This window comes from Camellia sinensis, chromosome 15 (genome assembly GCF_055761805.1).
Source record: "Camellia sinensis isolate YWXY chromosome 15, ASM5576180v1, whole genome shotgun sequence".
Lineage (NCBI taxonomy): Eukaryota > Viridiplantae > Streptophyta > Magnoliopsida > Ericales > Theaceae > Camellia > Camellia sinensis.
In genome coordinates this window covers 105,336,070-105,356,238 of record NC_138975.1, presented here as the reverse complement: position 1 = coordinate 105,356,238, position 20,169 = coordinate 105,336,070, and the positions used below count along the sequence as shown (strand labels likewise).

The 20,169-nt window shown below is 30.0% G+C and overlaps 1 protein-coding gene and 2 long non-coding RNA genes across 11 annotated transcripts; 2 read left to right on the top strand and 1 right to left on the bottom strand.

The window, feature by feature from the left end:
- The first annotated feature begins 4,568 nt into the window (after positions 1-4,568).
- On the top strand, positions 4,569-9,710 carry LOC145813713 (uncharacterized). Its single transcript, XR_014356949.1, has 3 exons — positions 4,569-4,829; positions 8,833-9,122; positions 9,428-9,710. It is a non-coding gene; the product is annotated as an uncharacterized LOC145813713 (long non-coding RNA).
- Positions 9,711-11,425: 1,715 nt separating this feature from the next.
- LOC145813709 (uncharacterized) lies at positions 11,426-15,372 on the bottom strand. Of its 9 annotated transcripts, none has more exons than XR_014356935.1 (6): positions 15,149-15,372; positions 12,864-12,961; positions 12,619-12,669; positions 12,441-12,506; positions 11,861-11,957; positions 11,426-11,722 (listed from the first exon to the last, which is right to left on the bottom strand). XR_014356935.1 is itself a non-coding variant. In XM_082909608.1 (5 exons), the coding sequence occupies exons 1-4, from the start codon at positions 13,269-13,271 to the stop codon at positions 11,915-11,917; spliced, it is 342 nt and encodes a 113-aa protein (XP_082765734.1). In that variant the 5' UTR covers positions 13,272-15,320; the 3' UTR covers positions 11,426-11,722; positions 11,861-11,914. The 9 variants fall into 9 exon arrangements, 1 of the variants encoding a protein (XP_082765734.1); XR_014356939.1 differs by having other exon boundaries at positions 13,137-15,320; XR_014356940.1 differs by lacking the exon at positions 15,149-15,372 and adding an exon at positions 14,297-14,524.
- Positions 15,373-15,738: 366 nt separating this feature from the next.
- Positions 15,739-17,975, top strand: LOC145813715 (uncharacterized). Its single transcript, XR_014356951.1, has 2 exons — positions 15,739-15,939; positions 17,130-17,975. It is a non-coding gene; the product is annotated as an uncharacterized LOC145813715 (long non-coding RNA).
- The last annotated feature ends 2,194 nt before the right edge of the window (positions 17,976-20,169 follow it).

Genomic DNA, 20,169 nt, shown 5'->3' with positions numbered 1-20,169 from the left:
GCTGATGTCACATGTTTTAAGACTTTAAATGCCATTCAACTTGTTTGGTTTGGATTTTCAAATTTTACTTTTTAGAAAATTGAAATTTTTTATTTTTTTTTTATTTTTTTGCTTTCACTAATTTTTTTTAATATTCTAAGAATTGTTTTTAATTTTTAGATACACCTAACATAAATACACTTAAAAAAATATAATATTTGTGAAATTTTTTTTTAGAAAATTCACAAAATATCAAAAATACAAACAAAAAAATTATGTGAATTTAGTATATTTTCGTATTCTTGTATATTTATTAATTTTTTTAAATATTTTTTTATAACTATTTTACTTTTAGATACATCTAAGTAAGGTGCATCTTAAAAAAAAATAAAAAAAAAATTGCTTTGAATTTTAAAAATATTTACTAAAAACAAAAAAATACAAAAAATAAAAAAAACTCAATTTTTAAAAAATTAAATCCAAAAAATTAAAACTAAACATATTAAATAATACCCTTGGGTGTCTTCTACCTCCAAAGACCCAACAAGCTTACAACAAAACACTACCCTCAGCCAAACAGTACCATCATTAATATATAGAAACGTCAATCAAATGCTGTTTTTCAAAAACAAAATGTATCTCTTAAGTTACATTTTCAAATTATATTTTATGATTTTTTTTTTTGAAAAATAGAAATTAATTTAAAAAATAAACACCAAAAAAATATTTTTAAATATTTAAAAATTAATTATGCACCCAAAAAAATGTGAAAATGATGAGTATTTTTACACCAAATTAATTTTTAAGTTTTTCATAACTTCTTTAGAAAATTAATTATGAAAATTAAACCAAACAAAGAGTGTTATGATTCACACCATCCCTATATCTGTTTATATATGTATATTTTTTGAATTGCCATGTAATAGGAATGTTGCTTATTTTAAAATTAATTCTGCACCCAAAATAGAAAAAAATATGTGAAAATGATGAGCATTTTTTTTTATTTTAATTTTTTACACCAAATTAATCTTTAGTTTTTTCATAATGTTTTTGGAAAATTGATTACGAAAATTAAACTAAACAAAAAAGTGTTATGATTCGCTTTCCCTATATAGTGTGTATATATATATTTTTATATGTTTTGAATTGCTTTGTACGAGAAAGGTTGGTTATGATAGCATAATACTGTGACCTTTAAATAAAAATTAAAACAAACAAACAAAAAATAAAATAAAAAACAAAAAGAGAAATAAAAATAAAAATTCTAATGGGAAACAAAAGAGAAATAAAAATAAAAAATCTAATAGGATTTAAAAGTTTAGTCATGGTGACTATATTCCCAAATTCAGTGAGATTTTTTTTTTTTTTTTTTCAATAGCCTTGCATGGTGGGATATAAAAGTTTAGTTATGCTTACTTTAAATTTAGAAAAAATTTCATTTCAGTAGTGATTTTGAAAATTAGTTATTAAAAAATGATAAATTTTATAAATATTAATAATTAAAAACCTAATTTTTATTTTTTATTATTTTTTTATGAATGTGTAATATTTCCTTAAATTTAAATGTAAGCTCACTTGGAGATGGAAGCTGACGATAGCTTTAGATAGTAAGTCACTAATTTATCTTTCTCTAGGATTTGGTGGGTTAGATGCGGCAATGTTGGAGTAGTTGGGTTAATAGAGAGAGAAAGATGGAGTTGGGGTATTTTAGTCATTTAATGTTATTTTTTACACTGTTTGGAATAAAGTTAGCAAAAGGGAGAATCTTTATAATAATTTCAAATGTAAGGGAGATTAGTGTTATTATTAAAACTACAGGGGAGGCCCTTATAATTATACTAAACATCAGGGGAGGTTAGTGTAATTTACCCTATAATTGATGGGTGTGAGTAAGGGTGAGCAGTGGATATTCCGATCCAAACTGACCAAACCGAACCAACCCGCCGCATTTTGGATGAATGTGTGATGATGAGCGGATGGTTACGGATTGATTTTTTCCAATCCCCCAATTTTGGACGGATAGTGGATTTGAGATTTCTTTGGCCGCAACCGAACCGCCAAACCGTGAGTGCCCCTAAAAATTTGTAAGACTTTATTTTTTCAATTTGTTTAGATATTCTGTTTGTATTTTCAATTGAAAAAAAAGTTTAGATATTCAATTGTCTTTTCAATTGTCATTTCAATTTGTTTTCAATTTGAAAGTCCTATAAATACCACCCCTCTCACATTTTATTTCTCACAAACAAATTTGTCTCTCAAACTCTCATTCTCTCTGAACTCTCAACTCTCTCAATTAATTTTGAAGTATCATCCCTAAGTGACAATTGCAATTGATCACCTATCTCTATTTTAAATTTATTTTTAGCCATAGTATCTTCATTAAAGATAATAGAAATAATAATATACAAACGATATACTTTTTAAAATATCTATATACACTTATAGACATATATATATATATATAATTTAACTAAATTTTAATAAAAAATATGTTGAAAAAATTATCTATGACGTGATTTTATTTTGTTGTACTAAGTAATTTTTCTCCTAAATTTTTTCCTAACTTTTCTTCATTTTTTTCTCCACTCAATTTTCTTTCCCTTGATTTGTCCTAGTTGTGCCTTAGCTCTCTCTATTTCTTAATCAGGCTTCTCTATTTCGCTCAAATCATCGAACGTCCATCATTGATAGTTTTTCCTCACTGGATTCTTCTTCTCTATACTCTTGTGTCTCTGCAATAGATCCTTGAACTCGTCACTATTCTCTTTGTCTATTTCAACACTATTCATTCTGGTGATATTTCTCTATCTAGTAAATGCATTTATCTCGAAACTCTAACTCTTTCACATTAATATGTCATACATATACAAACCTTTGGGCGTAGTTATGATTTTATCAATTTGGGCTATTTTGGGAACTTGGCTAAAAGCCACTTTTTTTGGTTAGTAGCAAAAGCCAAAAGTTGGCTTTTTTGGCTTTTTTTTCATTTGGCAAGTTGGTTTTTAGCCAACGGTGAAATTACAATTTTACTCCTCATGGGTCACAATGTGTTACATAGGTTCAGTTGTAAATATCTTAAATAAATGGGGGTAGTTTAGTCATTTTATTATGATTTGACATCATAAACAAATATTAATAAAAAAAGTCAAAAATCACTTTTTACCAACTTCCCAAATCATTTGTCTAAAAAAGCCAAAAGCTTGGTTAAAAGCCAAAAAGCCACTTTTTACCATCTTCCCAAAACAACCCTGTACATATGTTATAGAATTGTTGAAAAATGAATATTACGCATTTTGTTGTACTGTTCTGCTATCTCAGCTCTCTTCATTCATCAAGCATCTCTCTCATTCCTTACTGTCGCTGTAGATATCTCCGATATTCCTTATCGGAAACACCAACATCTTTGACATTATTTTCACAGGCGATAAGTCTGTTCAGTCTCTCTTTCTCATATTCCCTTTCCTTTTGCTCTATTGGTTAATCTTCTCTAACTCTCATTTTGTGTTCCATGGCTATAAGTCGTGGATTAAATTATTTAATTATTGTCATTACATTCTATGTTTATCTGTATCATTAGAGATCCCGATTGGTCTGAAATAGAGAGAGCAGGAAGAAGAGAGAAGAAGAGAAAGACAGAGAGAAAGAGGAAGAGAAGAGAGGGGAAGAGGGAATTGAAAGAGAGAGAGGGTCGATCACCGCCGCCTCCGCCTCCGCTTCCGATCTGTGATCTCCTCCTCTGATCTGTGTATGAGGATGATGTGTTGAAATTTTTTTTTTTCTTCAGATTTTTACATTTTTTTTGGTCTCTCTCTCTGCTACGTTGATGAAGATGTGTTGGGTTTCAGATTTTTACATTTTTTTTTTGTCTCTCTCTCTCATTGCTACGTTGATGAAGATGTGTTGGGTTTCAGATTTTTACATTTTTTTTCTCTCTCTCTGCTGTGTTGATGAAGATGTGGTGGGTGGTTGATGATTTTTTTTGGTCTCTCTCTCTGTTGTGTTGATGAAGATGTTGGGTGGTTGATGATGATGATTCTCTCTCTCTCTCTCTCTCTCTGCTACTCTCCTCTTCTTTCTTCTTCTTCTTCTTCTTCTTTGTTCTTCTTTGTTCTTCTTCTTTTTTTGATTTTTCTTCTTCGTAGTTATTGAAAAAAAAAAAAATCAAAATGACGAAACGGCGTCATTTTGAATTCGGGCAAAATTCGAGCTTGAAAATTTCGAGCTATCTAGCATAATTGTTTCTATAATTTTAAACAATTTTGTTACGTCAATTAGTGATGCAGTTATGTATTTCCTATTTTATATCACAAAACTTTGTGACTTGATTACGATATTTATAGTTTCTAAAATTTTAAATATTTTTATTTCGTCAATTAATGGTGTGATTATACATTTTGTAGTTGATGAGTAAAATATTTTTTTTATATTAATTTTACTTAATAAAAATAGATGAAGATTTATATTAAAAAAAAAATTGAGTGTAAATTGATAAAAATTATAAATTAATAATTTATTTTATTATAAGACTCTAAATGTTTTAAATTTTTTTATTATGATTATTACATAATTTTTCCCAAATAATTTCCTCCAAAAATTTGGAACAAACGTCCAAATTTTGTGAAAATCAAAATTCCATCCTTCCATGGCAAATCCCTCAAACTCCCAAACGTCTTCAAAAATTTCTCTCTTTCTCTCTCTCTCTCTCTCAGTCGTTGCCACTGCCCATGCCACCGCCGAGACCTGTTTTGCTTTCGCCGCCGCATCCTCCACCATGGAGAAAAGCTCCCAAAGCTGTTGACGAAGATCTCTATAGGATCTCGCCGGAGCTCCTCCTCGCCAAGCATCGAAGAGTGAGTCTGCCCTTTTCTTTTCCTCCTAGTTTTAGTAAGCTAGATGCCTCAATGTATGTCTCTCTCTCTCTCTCTCTCTCTCTCGCTCTGCAGCTTGTTTGTCTCCCTTTCTCCATCTCCATTCTATGAAACCCTAGACCGAAATCCCCTTCTTCGAAACTGCCCCTTTCACCGAAATCCAATCTGATAGGCCATTCTTTTCTCATTTGATTTTCTCAGAAGAATGTAATTGTAAATTGAGAAGTACAATTCTTTCCAAAATCTATGAAAGCATTGGGATAAAAATTAGTTAAACTTCCTTATTTACATTTTATGGAATTCTTTCTTTCAACTTAATTAGAAACTTAAAAGATGATAAATTACTTTTAACAATTACTAAATTTGAAATTAAGTCAAATTTATATTAGTAAGTTTTCATATTATTAATGGTGATTTGGGATTTTTTAGTCTCATCAAAGATCCAACAGAAATCAAGCAAACCTGTGAATTGTGGAGCCACAGTACCAAGAGTCAACTTTGAAAACTTGATTCTATCATTGGTGGGTGTGTTTGAATTATATGATACCTGTGAATTGTGTTTGAATTATATGATACGTGAATTATGGAATCATACTGACTGTGTAACCAAACTTCTGTTGCAATTACCGTGGCTATAAATTTGTGTTACAAGTGTCCTTGAATTATATGATACATTGTTTGTTTGTTCCATTAAGAGAGCTGAAACTCTATGATGTGGAATGTCATCAAATCAGGCATGTCTCATTGGGACAACCCAATTATTAAGGTGTAGACATTCCCCTGTTGTGGAAGGATATCCTGATAAGTGCAAGGATTCCCACATGCTAGGAAATTTTCAAAAAATTCAATAGGTAAGACCTATAGCTAAAATATAATCAGTTGTGTGATTCCATTTCTACACTTCTCGTGTACACTCTTATACTCCATTTTCCATACTTGGTGGTAGAGGGGAAGGTGAGAGCTGTGTGTGCCCCTTATTTATGTTACTTTTATTAAAACTTCCATGGATTCTATAAAAAGAGAATCCTTGATTAGCAGCAGAAAATAACGTTAAACTCCTAGTCTTATAACCTTAATAAAGGTGTGGCTGATATTCTTGTTCGGAGGGGTTATGAAAATGGAAAAAATTACTGATTAAATGTTCTTTACAAGATGTTGGCCAATGCTGTGAGACTTCATAGATAATTTTGAGGACTCAAAGATTGTATAGCTACTTATGTTTTGCTTAGATGTACTTGTGGATGTTTTTGGGTACCTTCTCCTTGGATGTGTTTTAAAAAATATTTACTTATCCAACAAAGAAAGTTAAGAAAAAGGCTGAATGAAGTCGGAAATATGTATCCCGTATTATCAATTCATCTGAAAGGATCCTTGAGAAGCTTAGCGAAGGGAGTAAGCTGTTGAGCTCACTAAGTGGACCCTCATATTGGACACTGTTGAGCTAATTAATTTGCTTGGTGTATGATTCTAATATCTACGCATGTCACTCAATTGTCTTTTTACGGGCAAAAATTTTAATATTTTCTTGGATGGATTCCATTGTCATCTTAAAACAAGAGTGAATAAAATTTGTTGTTGAATATGTGGTTTGTGATCTAATAGAAAAATCAATTGAAAAGGACTTCCAAAGTAGAGGTTTGTTAACCCCCTCCTATTTTTGCTTTGCCAGCTGGAAAAGAGAGATTGTAGGAGGAAAGGAAAAGGAAATCACGAGTGTTTGTTTATTATAAAAATTTTTTTAAAAAAAAAATTATGAAGCTTTTCAGTTATGTAAGTAACAAGACTAACGTTTTTTATTCAATACCATCATTTTTCAAGTTTTCTTCCTTTATTCTTGTCATCTTCATTCTTGCTTTAGATTAGCATGTCCAGATATAATTAAAAACATTGGCTCTATAATGAGGCTCCCAAAAGAGGAATGACCGGGGCAATGATTTGGTAAAATTTATATGCTATTGTTTTAGCTTCCTAAGATCTCATATTGTTGAGTGTGGGTGTGCTGTCTTGTTACTTGCGGGTGTGTTGTCTTTTGATAGTAGGGCACTGGCGGGTGTGCTTTTTTTTATTTGTTTATTTTAATTTATAGTAGGATACTTGTGGGTGTGCTGTCTTTTTTTTTTTTTTTTTTTTTTTTGCAATTAATAGCAGGGCACTGGTGGGTGTGTTTTTTTTTTATTTATTTGTTTATTTTAATTGATAGCAGGGCACTGGTGGGTGTGCTATTTTATTTATTTGTTTCATGTTAATTGATAGTAGGGTAATTGGTTTTGTGTTTTTGAATTTATTTGCTTTGAATTGATAGCAGGGCACTGGCGGGTGTGTTTTTTTTATTTATTTGTTTATTTTAATTGATAGTAGGATACTTGCAGGTGTGCTATCTTTTTTTGTTTGTTTGTTTGCAATTAATAGCAGGGCGCTGGCGAGTGTGTTATTTTATTTATTTGTTTCATGTTAATTGATAGTAGCCTTGCTTCTATTTTTTTTGAATTTATTTGCTTTGAATTGATAGCAGGGCACTGGCAGGTGTGCTTTTATTTTGTTTGTTTATTTTCATTGATAGTAGGATACTTGCCGGTATACTGTCTTTTTTTAAGAGGGAGATGACGTCACAAGAGAAAGATTGAATTCATTTTTGGTTGAAGTCAAATTTGTTGAATGACATGTAAATGTCTGGAAATTCTGAATTGATACTTTTGCTTCACACCCACGAGAAAAATAAACATAATTTTGAGGGAGTAGAGAAGAAATGTACATGTTTGAAAAGAAAGAACTCTAGAGGGAAAAAAACATCACAAGAGAGGCTGGTTCAAGTAAATTCATTAAATTACATAAACATTTGAAAATTCTATACTGAGATTTTTGCCTTCACCCACCCATCACAGATGAAGCATGAATCCTCTAGAGTGTTTATTTTATTTTATTTTCAAGTGATTCTACATAAATAATAATTGCTTCTAGGCCTCAATATTGATTTTATTTTTAAGACAAAAATGGAGAATTTTCCAATCAAAATATTTTCGATCCGGATTTCCATATACATAATATCACTTTTTCCTGAATAATTTTTGATAGGGATATCCCCTAGTATATCAAAAAATTTGCCCCTATGTTTATGTGTGTTGTAATTATAAGAACTCTCTAGATTCTTATTTACTTGGAATGGTGATCCATAAATATATGGGTCCCTCTTATTTTCATAATTAATAGATCTATAAGATAAAAGATTATATCTATAGTATTATGAAAATTCTCATTTTGATTTGGTAATGAATATACTTCGTAATCGTTTTGTTTTTTGTAATGAATTAATAGGTCTTTTTCATATGAATTCTCTTTGTTTAAATCTTGATTTTGAATTATACGACATTGATTGATTCTATTTTTCCATTTTGCTGCTATTAATCTAGACCATCTAATCTGAGATAAATGGTATTGATAATGACCTCTTAACCAGTTTTTCCATTGATTTAGTCCAGAATTCCGAAGTTTCTTATGTCTTAATTCATAATGAATTATTCCTTGTTTCCAAAATAATCTTTTATTGAAGTCTTAAGAAAAAAAGACGTTCCGTGTATAAAGTTATACTTGCGGGTGTGTTTATTTATTTATTTTATTTTAATTGATAGTAGGGTACGTACAAGTGTGTTTTTTTATTATTTGCGTATAATTGATAGCAGAGCATTGGTTAGGAAACAGATACACATATCAAGGAATGATTCTCCTTGGTTAAGAATCACTAAACCAAATCTTACAAACTTGTGTGTTTTAGATCAATCCAAATACCTAAAAATATTTTGATTGTTGATTACAACCCAAAGAACGCAAACCAAAGAACCAAATCTTACAAACTTGTCTGTTTCTATTTTATTGTGCTTCTATTGATCAACCAATATTTTGATTGTTGATTACAAAGTCATTCTCTATTTATTTTGATTTTCAATAACTATGTCATTAATTTATTCTTTTCATATTGTTTTTGATGTAGTTATCATGGATCCTTTTGGATGTGCTAAATTTGAGCGTAAGCTTGAAGATAAAGAAGAGTTAGATTCCCATGCAAATGACCCTATTCAAAGTTTAACCAAGAATGATGTTCTCGAAATGCAATTCAATTGAGAAGAGGATGCCAATGATTTCTATAATCAATATGCTAAAGTTATGGGATTTAGCATTAGGAAAGACACGCGAACAATGCAGGCAACAGAGGTTCTTAGTGGAAAATGGGTATGCTCAAGGCAAGGCCAAAGAGCAAAGCAACACTTGGCCCGTCTCTAGGTGATTACTTTTATGGCATCTTTTCAGTTCAAATTATGTTCATTTTGCTTACATTTGCTTTGCAAATTTTATGTGTGATTGCTTAATTCCAATTTCCTGATATGCCAAGATAGATTTTAGCTAGAACATTTAGATGTCATAACTAATTATGATGTTTACAACTTGATTATGAAAATAAATAATTTACGAACACAAAATGACAAAAGAGTGTGTAATGACCAATATATCAAATTTCAATTTGTTATGATTTGAACCATAGATTTCAAGTGAACAAACCTTAACGACAATATAATTTGTTTTTGCAGGTGTTGCTGTGGTTAATAGTTGATATGATCGAGCGGATGATATTAGGAGCTAAACTAAGATTTTTTTTTTAAAAAAATTTTTGAGGACTTAAATTTGTTAGTATTTTGTATAAATACTCTTAAACGATGGTTGATGGATATTTTTTGAGGACTTAAATTTGTTAGTATTTTGTATAAATTTGATAGTATTTTGTATTTTATGGTTGATGTAAGTTTCAAATTTATATTGCAAAAACATTCACTAGTTTAGGTTCTGATAAAAAAAAGTAAGAATTCTTTACAATTGAACAAATTTTCTCTAATTTGTTTGTGTTTGTGGGCGTATGTCAATTTCTATTCACTTGATTTTACTGCTATTGACAGAGCTGGATGCAAAGACAAATGGCTTTCTTCTTGTAAATGCTAATGGTGGCTTGAATCAGATGAGATTTGGGGTCTGGTTGTTGTGTTATTTGATATTTTAATTGGCTTCGATTTAATCCTTAATGTCAATTATAGTCTGATAAACAAATAATTTTAGAGTGCAGATCTGTGATATGGTTGCTGTTGCTAAATGGTCGATTGTTGTTCTTTTGGTTTACAAAACAATACAAATGGAGATTGAACTGAAAGTATCAAAACTGAACTGACTGAAGCTTATGGGGAAACTGATCGGTTTCTGTCAATTTGGTCTAGCTTGGTTGGTTTTCTTAGTTTGGTCAGTTTTGCGGTTTTTCTTGGTTGGTTTTATTGGTTTGGTCGGTTTTGCTACATAGCTAAACAAGAAGTGTTTTAATATTTTTGCTTTCCAACATCTCTTGCTAGTGTGGTGGTGCTGGACCACAAAATTTGTGTAGTGGTCACACTCTATTGCGACACGATGTGTTCTTCTAGAAAAAAAATATGTTAGTTTAATTTACGTTTAATTCATTTTATATCATGCAGACTATTCAATATCCATATAAGAATTCAGATTATTTTTCAATGTTTTTTGCTTTCCTTTGAACATATTGTTTTAAATATTTGTATAATTTGTGGTGATTGGCAATCCAGTTTTGCAGTAAACAATGGAAGCTTTACAGGGTCATCAGCAACAGTGGGATTTGGCCCTGCTAGTGCAGATATAAGTGGTGGCAATTATTTTGCTGGTACATGGTATTGGTCCTTAATCACCATTCATTTGTTCTATGCAATTACACTGATTTTTTGAGGACTGTTAAAATCATCCGCTGCTCAATTGTATGTAACCTAGAACCAACCAATGCAAAAGCCAATGTTTTTGTTTGAGAAGTTAAATAGTAGGTATTCGGAACTGGTTTTGCAAATTATTTTTATGAAGATTGTATTGCAATTAATGAAATTTCCTCTGGTTGTCCACTGTGGAATCCATTGAACAAAATCAATAGTAGTCCAGTTCTGGTGGTGTCATCCAATTGGCACTTTGATTCCTCATTTGTTTCCCTATTTTATAGCCCATTTGAATCTGTCAAGGGTCTTGACCGATCCATTTAAGCATGGTTCCTCTCTCTGTTTTCATTGTTCCCTTTTCATTTTGCCATGAACTGATCAACTAAGTTGGTAACTTTGTTACTATCAATATCCAGCAGGGCAGTCTACTTTTCTATTTCTTCATTTTCTAGTTTTTATTTTTAATTGGAAGGGGGTCTAGTAGGAATTCAAATGTTAAAAGAAAGAGAAAAAAAATCGAAAATTGAACTTATGAAGTGTGATGGAAGGAAAGTGAAAACCAATTTCTGAAACCAAATGATAATAATATCAATAATGATACCAACAAAAAAAGAAAATCTGTTTTTTCATTTAACATGATACCAATAATATACGTTCTGTTTTTTTTTTTAATACTGAGTCGATGAAAATCTTCTTTTTTTTATTAAAAAAAAGAAAAAAAAAGAAAAGAGAAAAAAATGCCGCTATAGACCAAAAAACCAACAAAAGACAGATTTTAAGCCAACATCAAACAAATCCCAAGAAAATAAACGATGATGCGTAGCTAGAATGTAGCAAAGAATCTTGTTAATTATAAAGCTCTGTCTAAGTTTCCCAGACATGAATAGTAGTGTGTTTCCATTATGAAGCAAAGCCAAATCAATATGTATCATATGACAAAGGTCCACAGACACCATGAAAAGTAAAAATCGAAACATAATAGTATTAATCAGGCGGCATTGACACACTTGGCAATGGTAGCAACTCGTCTTTGTTCTCCCACAACCTTATCCACTATCTTTCCTTCTTTCAAGATGACGAAAGTCTATAGCCTCTACTTCCGTTTCAATTCACCCCTAGCTTTAAGTTCTGCACAAGATAACACACTTGAGAATATAATTTTATATCAAAGGTTGAGTTATAAACTCAAAGTTCACCAGTTTAAGAAATGCGATAATGTCATCAATTGTACGAAATTATGAAAAATAAAAAAGAATAGAGCGTCACCAGCTTTATATTGCGCGATATCACCAACAATAGGAGCTGAATTGTGCTTGTATATCACAAGATCAAGTAACAAGCGAGCCCTATGCAAATAGTCAAACTACATGCCAAAAGTAGTGAGTACGTGCACAATTTTGTTAGACTTGGCCTAGGCATTTAAAGCAGGCCCATCTCTACAAGAAACACTAAACGTGGCCATTGTATTGATTAGATTAAGTAATTAATAAAGGTTTATTTTGAACCAAAAGGGAAAATCCAATGAAATCATATTGTTGATTAAGAGTGGTACGAAATATTGCAGGCAAGGAAAACAAACTAATAAAAATTAAGTTGTTTTTCCTAATCAACAACAGTAAGTGATCAATGAAAGTATGTTATTATTGGTTTGGGCATATTATCAAACACATGGTGAGCAAAAGATAAAATTGTAGCAAAACAACAAAACAAAGACAATACATAGGCCGAGCCAAATATTAAATAGAATTGGGGCAATAACAAGCATCAATCTAATATAGAAGCATAGAAATCAAGTAATGACATCTCCATAGAAGACAAAGAAACAGCAAACCAAACAATTACATACCAGATTGTTTGGATTTGCAACTGGTTTGTGAAAAAAAAATGCATACAGAGTTCAGCCCAATGCAAACTGCAGAATAAAGAAGATACAACACTCAAACGAACATTCATTGTAAGAAATTGAACAATTTTTTTGATAAACTAGAGAGTAATTTGCAGCAAAGAAATTGAAAAATTTACACCTCTTAATATCTCACGACTTGAGGAACAAGCTTGGGTGAAAAGCACACCACCTAATTGCAAAACATATAATTTTATATATTTATTATATGTCATATTAAGCCTATAAGAAAATGGCACTGTCTATGAATGCAAATGATGCAAGAATATCTGCTGATGGGTCAAAGACTGATTTAGGTTGTGAAAGCAATGTAAGCCTTAGTCAGTACACAAAAATAAAAGAATTTACGCAGGACAAGTTACTCACGGAGCCACATGACTATTAACTAGAATAAAGTATATCTTCCAGAACTTCCTTTCTTTCATCACGCACGGGCATAATTCATATCTTAATTTTGAAATTTCCTGCAAAAGAATATTCATAAATATAGTTAACAGTTCAAAATTTTAAGAAGAATTTAAAACATTGAGTACAATATACTCATGCAAGCTATTTGACAATACATGAAATATTATATCCTATAAACTTAACAACCAACATCTAAAAATTGAAGCTATTAGAAAGTGTAATTGTATTTACATCATCAATGCACTTCCTCGTGTGGCCAAAATCCCGTCCATGAGCGAGCCAATGACAATTGTGTATGACATCTATAAGGTAACTGTGCAATACAAGCTCAAGACTTGTTTGCTTTAATGCCATGTTAAAAACCATTTGCTCAACTCCTCTAAAATCTTTTAAGAGCCATTGTTGGTTAACATGGCATCAAAATGGGAAGGTCTTGTATTCAAGTCTCAAGCTCACCTAATAAAATTTAAGGTATGCATGAGTTTGCCAACTCAATAAAATAAATTTGGCCATACCAGAGGCAGCCTGTTGACAATATAAAAAAAAACTTCAAATCCTTTCCGATTGCTTAAAACCTTGAGAATTTGGTTCTTATCTGGAGTTTGGCACACATGAGGGGGCATGTTGACAATATATATTCTTTAAGCTACACCCTTTGTAACAAGTTAAGCTTTTAGAGCAGTTTGTGAATACCAAACCAACAATGGGTTACATTATAGAGCTTATGAATTGAAAAGATATTATTCTACTCCCATAAACTTATTTGTTTGTCCTTCAAATTGTTGATGTTGATAATTTATACAAAAGGACAACATCATCATATGATTTTGGCCATTAAACCAACAAAAGTTGTCATTAATAACCAAACAGTTCTGTTACCCAATTCAACTCACATCAAGCAACTTCTTTCTCAAAGTCAAGTTTGAAGACGTTAAACAAGCTATGGAAATAGGGAGTGGACAAGTCTTTTCCTTGATATTCAAAGAAAATTTGTTTTTACAAGCATTTACAACCAGGCAATTCATTGGAAGTTCAAGTTTTCAAAAATAGAGTAGTTTTGGTAGTAGAACCAATCTATCTTTCCCAGTGCACTGCTCCTTCTTACAGGTGGGTTGGGAGAGAGAGATAAATAATATTGCAGTTCATAGATTTATCAACCCAAAAAAAAAATATTGCAGTTCATAGACAAAGAAATTTTCATAACAAAGCATGCTCAAACCAAACCAAACTAAGCCTTATATCCCACTCAAGTAGGGTGGGCTATGATAACGAAGTATACTCTAATATATATATATTAAAAAGTGTTTTTAGCAACTTTTACTAGATATCAGTAAAATTACTATGAAGAAAAATAAAACAAAATGACAAAAAAAAAAAAAAAAATTCTTTACATTACAGAACACTAGATTGAAGAAGCATGAATTGAAGGGTGACAACATATGTTCAATGTTAATGAACCAAAGGCATTTGTGGGTAATAGAGATTAGAGATGATCGGTCGTTGACCTCTGGGAAGATGGTAGGCACTTCAATGACTTAAGATCACCGGCGGCACACTACCTAATCTGTTGTTTTAGCTTATCAATGTTGTAATAACTAAAATTAATTGGGGATATGGATGATAATTTTTGACACAACTCAGGTAATATATAAAATTAGCAAGTTAGGGTTGACTATTTTTCAACATGAATCTAAGTATGATACGACTCAATAACGTGAATTATTAATTATATATTTTAATGTTCACTAAGGGATGCCATGACATTTTTTAATCTTTTATTTAACTCTATCTAATTGAATAAAAAAGTATGTAAAATAATAATTAAGGCTAATATCTTTTTTTCGTTTAAGACATGTATTTTTTTTGTTACCTATTTTAGAGTCAATCTAGTAAAAAATATGTAGTAATAAGGTACAATTTTCTTAATTAGAAAAATGCAATTGAATTAAAATCAAACATTCTATGAATAATTTCATTTAGTATAAATAAATTTTATAAAATTCAACTTATGGGAAAAATCTCCATACACTTGCTAAGTTATTTTACACTAAAAGTGAAAGTTTTCGCATTAAATATCAATCGGACGCGAATCAAAATAACGCTATATGATGACATGAAAATAAATGAATTGAGCTAATATTGAAGTAATTATGAAATAGTACGACATGATACACTCCCCTAGTTGGGGGCCCTAAATTTTGTTCAAAATTGGGAGCCCGAGACAAACACCTTAGTTGCCTCACCTCAGGGCCGGCCCAGTGATTGAGCACGAGATGGTGTTGTGAGTGAGGATTGACGATAGAGGATGATGATGAATCAATGTGACAATGGTAAAAAAACCGTCTTCATAGATGTTAAGTTCTTCTTTTTTCCTAAAGTGAACCCCAAATCTAAAATTATAATTTTATGCTAAATAGAAAAACGTGGTCACAGACTTTTTATTTATTTATTTATTTTTTAAGCTTTTCCTAAAGTCAAAATGAACCTAAATGTTGTTCTACAGCAAAGGAAGGAGACAACTTGCGTGTGATTGTTATCCACTCTCAAATCAGTTTGTATTTGAATATACTTCTTTCTTCTTCCTTTTTTATTATTATTTATTGTTAGTCTTTTATTTTAACTTGCGTGTGATTATTATCCACTCTCAAATAAGTTTGTATTTGAATATACTTCTTTCTTCTTCCTTTTTTATTATTATTTATTGTTATTCTTTTATTTTAACTTGCGTGTGATTATTACCCACTCTCAAATCAGTTTGTATTTGAATATACTTCTTTCTTCTTCATTTTTTATTATTATTTATTGTTATTCTTTTATTTTATGGATTAGGATTGTGGGAGAGAATCCTTATTTGACTTGGTTGTAAGTGTTTTCTTATTAGTTTTCGATTGGATTATAAGAAACTAAATTAATTTAATAACTAGAATTCTATTCCTTGTGGGTTTGGGTTTAATACTTGGGTACAATTTTTTTATTATAAATATGGATGATTTCTCATGTTGAAATATTTCAGGTTTTTGTGAGAGATTGCAAGGTATGCATTCATTCTTGTTTGATATTAAAAATTATTATTTGTACGATTGCTCTTGATTAGTGAAAATTATTGCTCGTGGAGGTAGGTTTTGCTGAACCACATAAAATCTTGGTGCCGTGTGTTTCCTTTCCATTCTCTATATTTGTATTTGTTTTAATTCTAATTCTAGTTTTTATCCTAATTATTCATAATAATCATCAACTTTGATGTAGTTGGGTGTTCTAGATAAGCACAACAATCTCAAGCATAACAAAAAAATAAAAAAAAATTAAACTAAATGAATAAATAAATCTCAAACAAGAAACAATCAGACCATAAAACTTCTCAAACTAAAAATCCACACAGGATTTAGAGCAATGATACAAACAATAATGACTAATAAATTGCTCACGAATACAAGAGAGCAGTGGGACGTACACCATTATTTTAATTATTAAAAAAAAAAAAGAAATTACAAAAAATACTTCAGGGTTTAATCCTTATAAGAAAATAATTTTTTTCTTTTATCAAATTGTATTTTAATTTTTTGATTTTGTTTGTCTATATTTGATAAGTAAAATCATTGGAAAAAATATATATATATTTTAGTCATTAAACTCAATAAAAAATAATATTTTAGATGTTTTATATACACCTACATTGGTTCTACTTACTGAAAATAAGTAAATAGTTTAAACTGAAAATAAATCAAAAATTTTAAATTTAAATTAACAAAATTAAAAACTCATAGTTTATTTTATTAGAAAGATCATACTCAAATTTTTTTTTTTTGGAGTAACTGTTCAAAGAAAAATGTTGTGGTTGCAATTTTCATGGCCACTCTTGTCACCACTCTTTCATATCACTAGCAAAATCGTGCACACATAATTTTCATACAAAATTTAAGACACGAATAATGTGGTAATGATAGTCTTGCAATTATGAATTAGATTGATGAATGACTATAAATGTAACACATTATTATCCATGAATTTTTTAAATACAAATTCTGTTTGTATAGTGTTACTTGGAAATTTAATATCCAAATCAAACTGGATATAGAATGTTATTATAAATGTATGCTTCCTTTAGATTTTGTTTAGCAAATTTTAGTACCCATCTTCTTGATCTATCTCCCTTTTATATCATTATATATGTATATATATATTTGTTTGTTTCATATTTGATATTTTTTATTTTGGTATCATCAGATCATACAATACCATAGACATGGATCATAGCTATGCCTACTGTTGTTGGGAGGACGAGAAAATTCTTGCCACACCCTCTTGTGGGCCGATTGATGATGGCATTTATGTTCAACTACAATTTTCTAATGAACTCAAGAAATCTACTCGTGGCAGCGATAGTATTGGCAAGAACCACGATAGTGATGTTATACTGCTAGACTCATATCGTTGGGTATTTTTTTTCAGTCGCAACGATTTTCTAGAGAGCGAGAACATGAAAGTATTTTTGTTTGGTCATTTACGTTGTAGGAATTTACCCTCGAGTATTGAAGAGTCAATAATAAATGCGGTGCGCAAATTTGCTCGTGTAATGGTGAATTTGTACCCAAAGCCAAAAGTATTGCCGATTGTTCTAGATGTTGTGGTTAGAACATTTCAAAGACCTGATTTGACCGTGGAAGAGGCAGTTGCCAGGATTATGAGAGATATTATGAGAGAACCCAATCATTTCATTTCGTTGCCAACCACAAAATCATCCATTGAAGCATTGAAGAAAAGGACTCCTAAAGATTCATGTTTAGTTCAACCATGTGCGATTGCTTCTCAAAAAAAAACATGCGCGTTATGTTCGAAAACTCTTCCAATTAGAATTAACGTTACTACGTTACCGTGCTCTCATAAATATCATGACAAGTGTATTGTTAAACGGTTCAAGATTAGCAAGACGTGTCCTGTGTGCCGCATGGCATTCTAATTTATTAGTATGTATTTTGGTTATTTGTTATGTTACTAGAAGTGTAGCACCCATTATGTGTGTGCATAATATTACACCCCATATATATATATACTGCATTTTAAATTTGTTTTGTTTTGATTCTTTTTTTAATGTCAAATTCACTGTAAACTGATTTTTACTATTCTCGTCAATCAACTCTTATCAAAATATGCTGATGTCACATGTTTTAAGACTTTAAATGCAATTCAACTTGTTTGGTTTGGATTTTCAAATTTTACTTCTTAGAAAATTGAAATTTTTTATTTTTTGTATTTTTTTGCTTTCACTAATTTTTTTTTTAATATTCTAAGAATTGTTTTTAATTTTTAGATACACCTAACATGAATATACTTAAAAAATATAATATTTGTGAAATTTTTTTTTAGAAAGTTCACAAAATATCAAAAATACAAAAAAAAAAAATTATGTGAATTTAGTATATTTTCGTATTCTTGTATATTTATTAATTTTTTAAAATATTTTTTTATAACTATTTTACTTTTAGATACATCTAAGTAAGGTGTATCTTAAAAAAAAAAAAAAAAATTGCTTTGAATTTTAAAAATATTCACTAAAAACAAAAAAATTTAAAAAAATAAAAAAAACTCAATTTTTAAAAAATTAAATCCAAAAAATTAAAACCAAACATATTAAGTAATACCCTTGAGTGTCTTCTACCTCCAAAGACCCAACAAGCTTACAACAAAACACTACCCCCAGCCAAACAGTACCATCATTAATATATCAAAAATGCTTTAGAGCTCTAATATAAGAGCTCTAATAGCTCTAATGGGAAGGTGGGACCCATCCTGATGTGATGTTTGTGCCTTGTTTTGTTTTGTTTTTTTTTTTTTTTTTTGCTTTGACACATCACTAGAGCTCAAATTAGAGCTCTAGATTTAGAGCTCTCTAGCATTTCCCTTAATATATAGAAACGTCAATCAAATGCTGTTTTTCAAAAACAAAATGTATCTCTTAAGTTACATTTTCAAATTATATTTTATGAATTTTTTTTTGAAAAATAGAAATTAATTTAAAAAATAAACACCAAAAAAATATTTTTAAATATTTAAAAATTAATTATGCACCCAAAAAAATGTGAAAATGATGAGTATTTTTACACCAAATTAATTTTTAAGTTTTTCATAACTTCTTTAGAAAATTAATTATGAAAATTAAACCAAACGAAGAGTGTTATGATTCACACCATCCCTATATGTGTTTATATATGTATATTTTTTGAATTGCCTTGTACTAGGAATGTTGCTTATTTTAAAATTAATTCTGCACCCAAAATAGAAAAAAATATGTGAAAATGATGAGCATTTTTTTTTATTTTAATTTTTTACACCAAATTAATCTTTAGTTTTTTCATAATGTTTTTGGAAAATTGATTACGAAAATTAAACTAAACAACAAGTGTTATGATTCGCTTTCCCAATATAGTGTGTATATATGTTTATATGTTTTGAATTGCTTTGTACGAGAAAGGTTGGTTATGATAGTATATAAAAATTAAAACAAACAAACAAAAAATAAAATAAAAAACAAAAAGAGAAATAAAAATAAGAATGCTAATAGGAAACAAAAGAGAAATAAAAATAAAAAATCTAATAGGATTTAAAAGTTTAGTCATGGTGACTATATTCCCAAATTCAGTGAGATTTTTTTTTTTTTTTTCAATAGCCTTGCATGGTGGGATATAAAAGTTTAGTTATGCTTACTTTAAATTTAGAAAAAATTTCATTTCAGGAGTGATTTTGAAAATTAGTTATTAAAAAACAATAAATTTTATAAATATTAATAATTAAAAAATTAATTTTTATTTTTTTTATTTTTTTATGAATGTGTAATATTTCCTTAAATTTAAATGTAAGCTCACTTGGAGATAGAAGTTGACGATAGCCTTAGATAGTAAGTCACTAATTTATCTTTCTCTAGGATTTGGTGGGTTAGATGCGGCAATGTTGGAGTAGTTGGGTTAATAGAGAGAGAAAGATGTAGTTGGGGTATTTTAGTCATTTAATGTTATTTTTTACACTGTTTGGAATAAAGTTAGCAAAAGGGAGAATCTTTATAATAATTTCAAAAGTAAGGGAGATTAGTGTTATTATTAAAACTACAGGGAAGGCCCTTATAATTATACAAAACATCAGGGGAGGTTAGTGTAATTTATCCTATAATTGATGGGTGTGAGTAAGGGTGAGCAGTGGATATTCCGATCCAAACTAACCAAACCGAACCAACCCGCCGCATTTTGGATGGATGTGTGATGATGAGCGGATG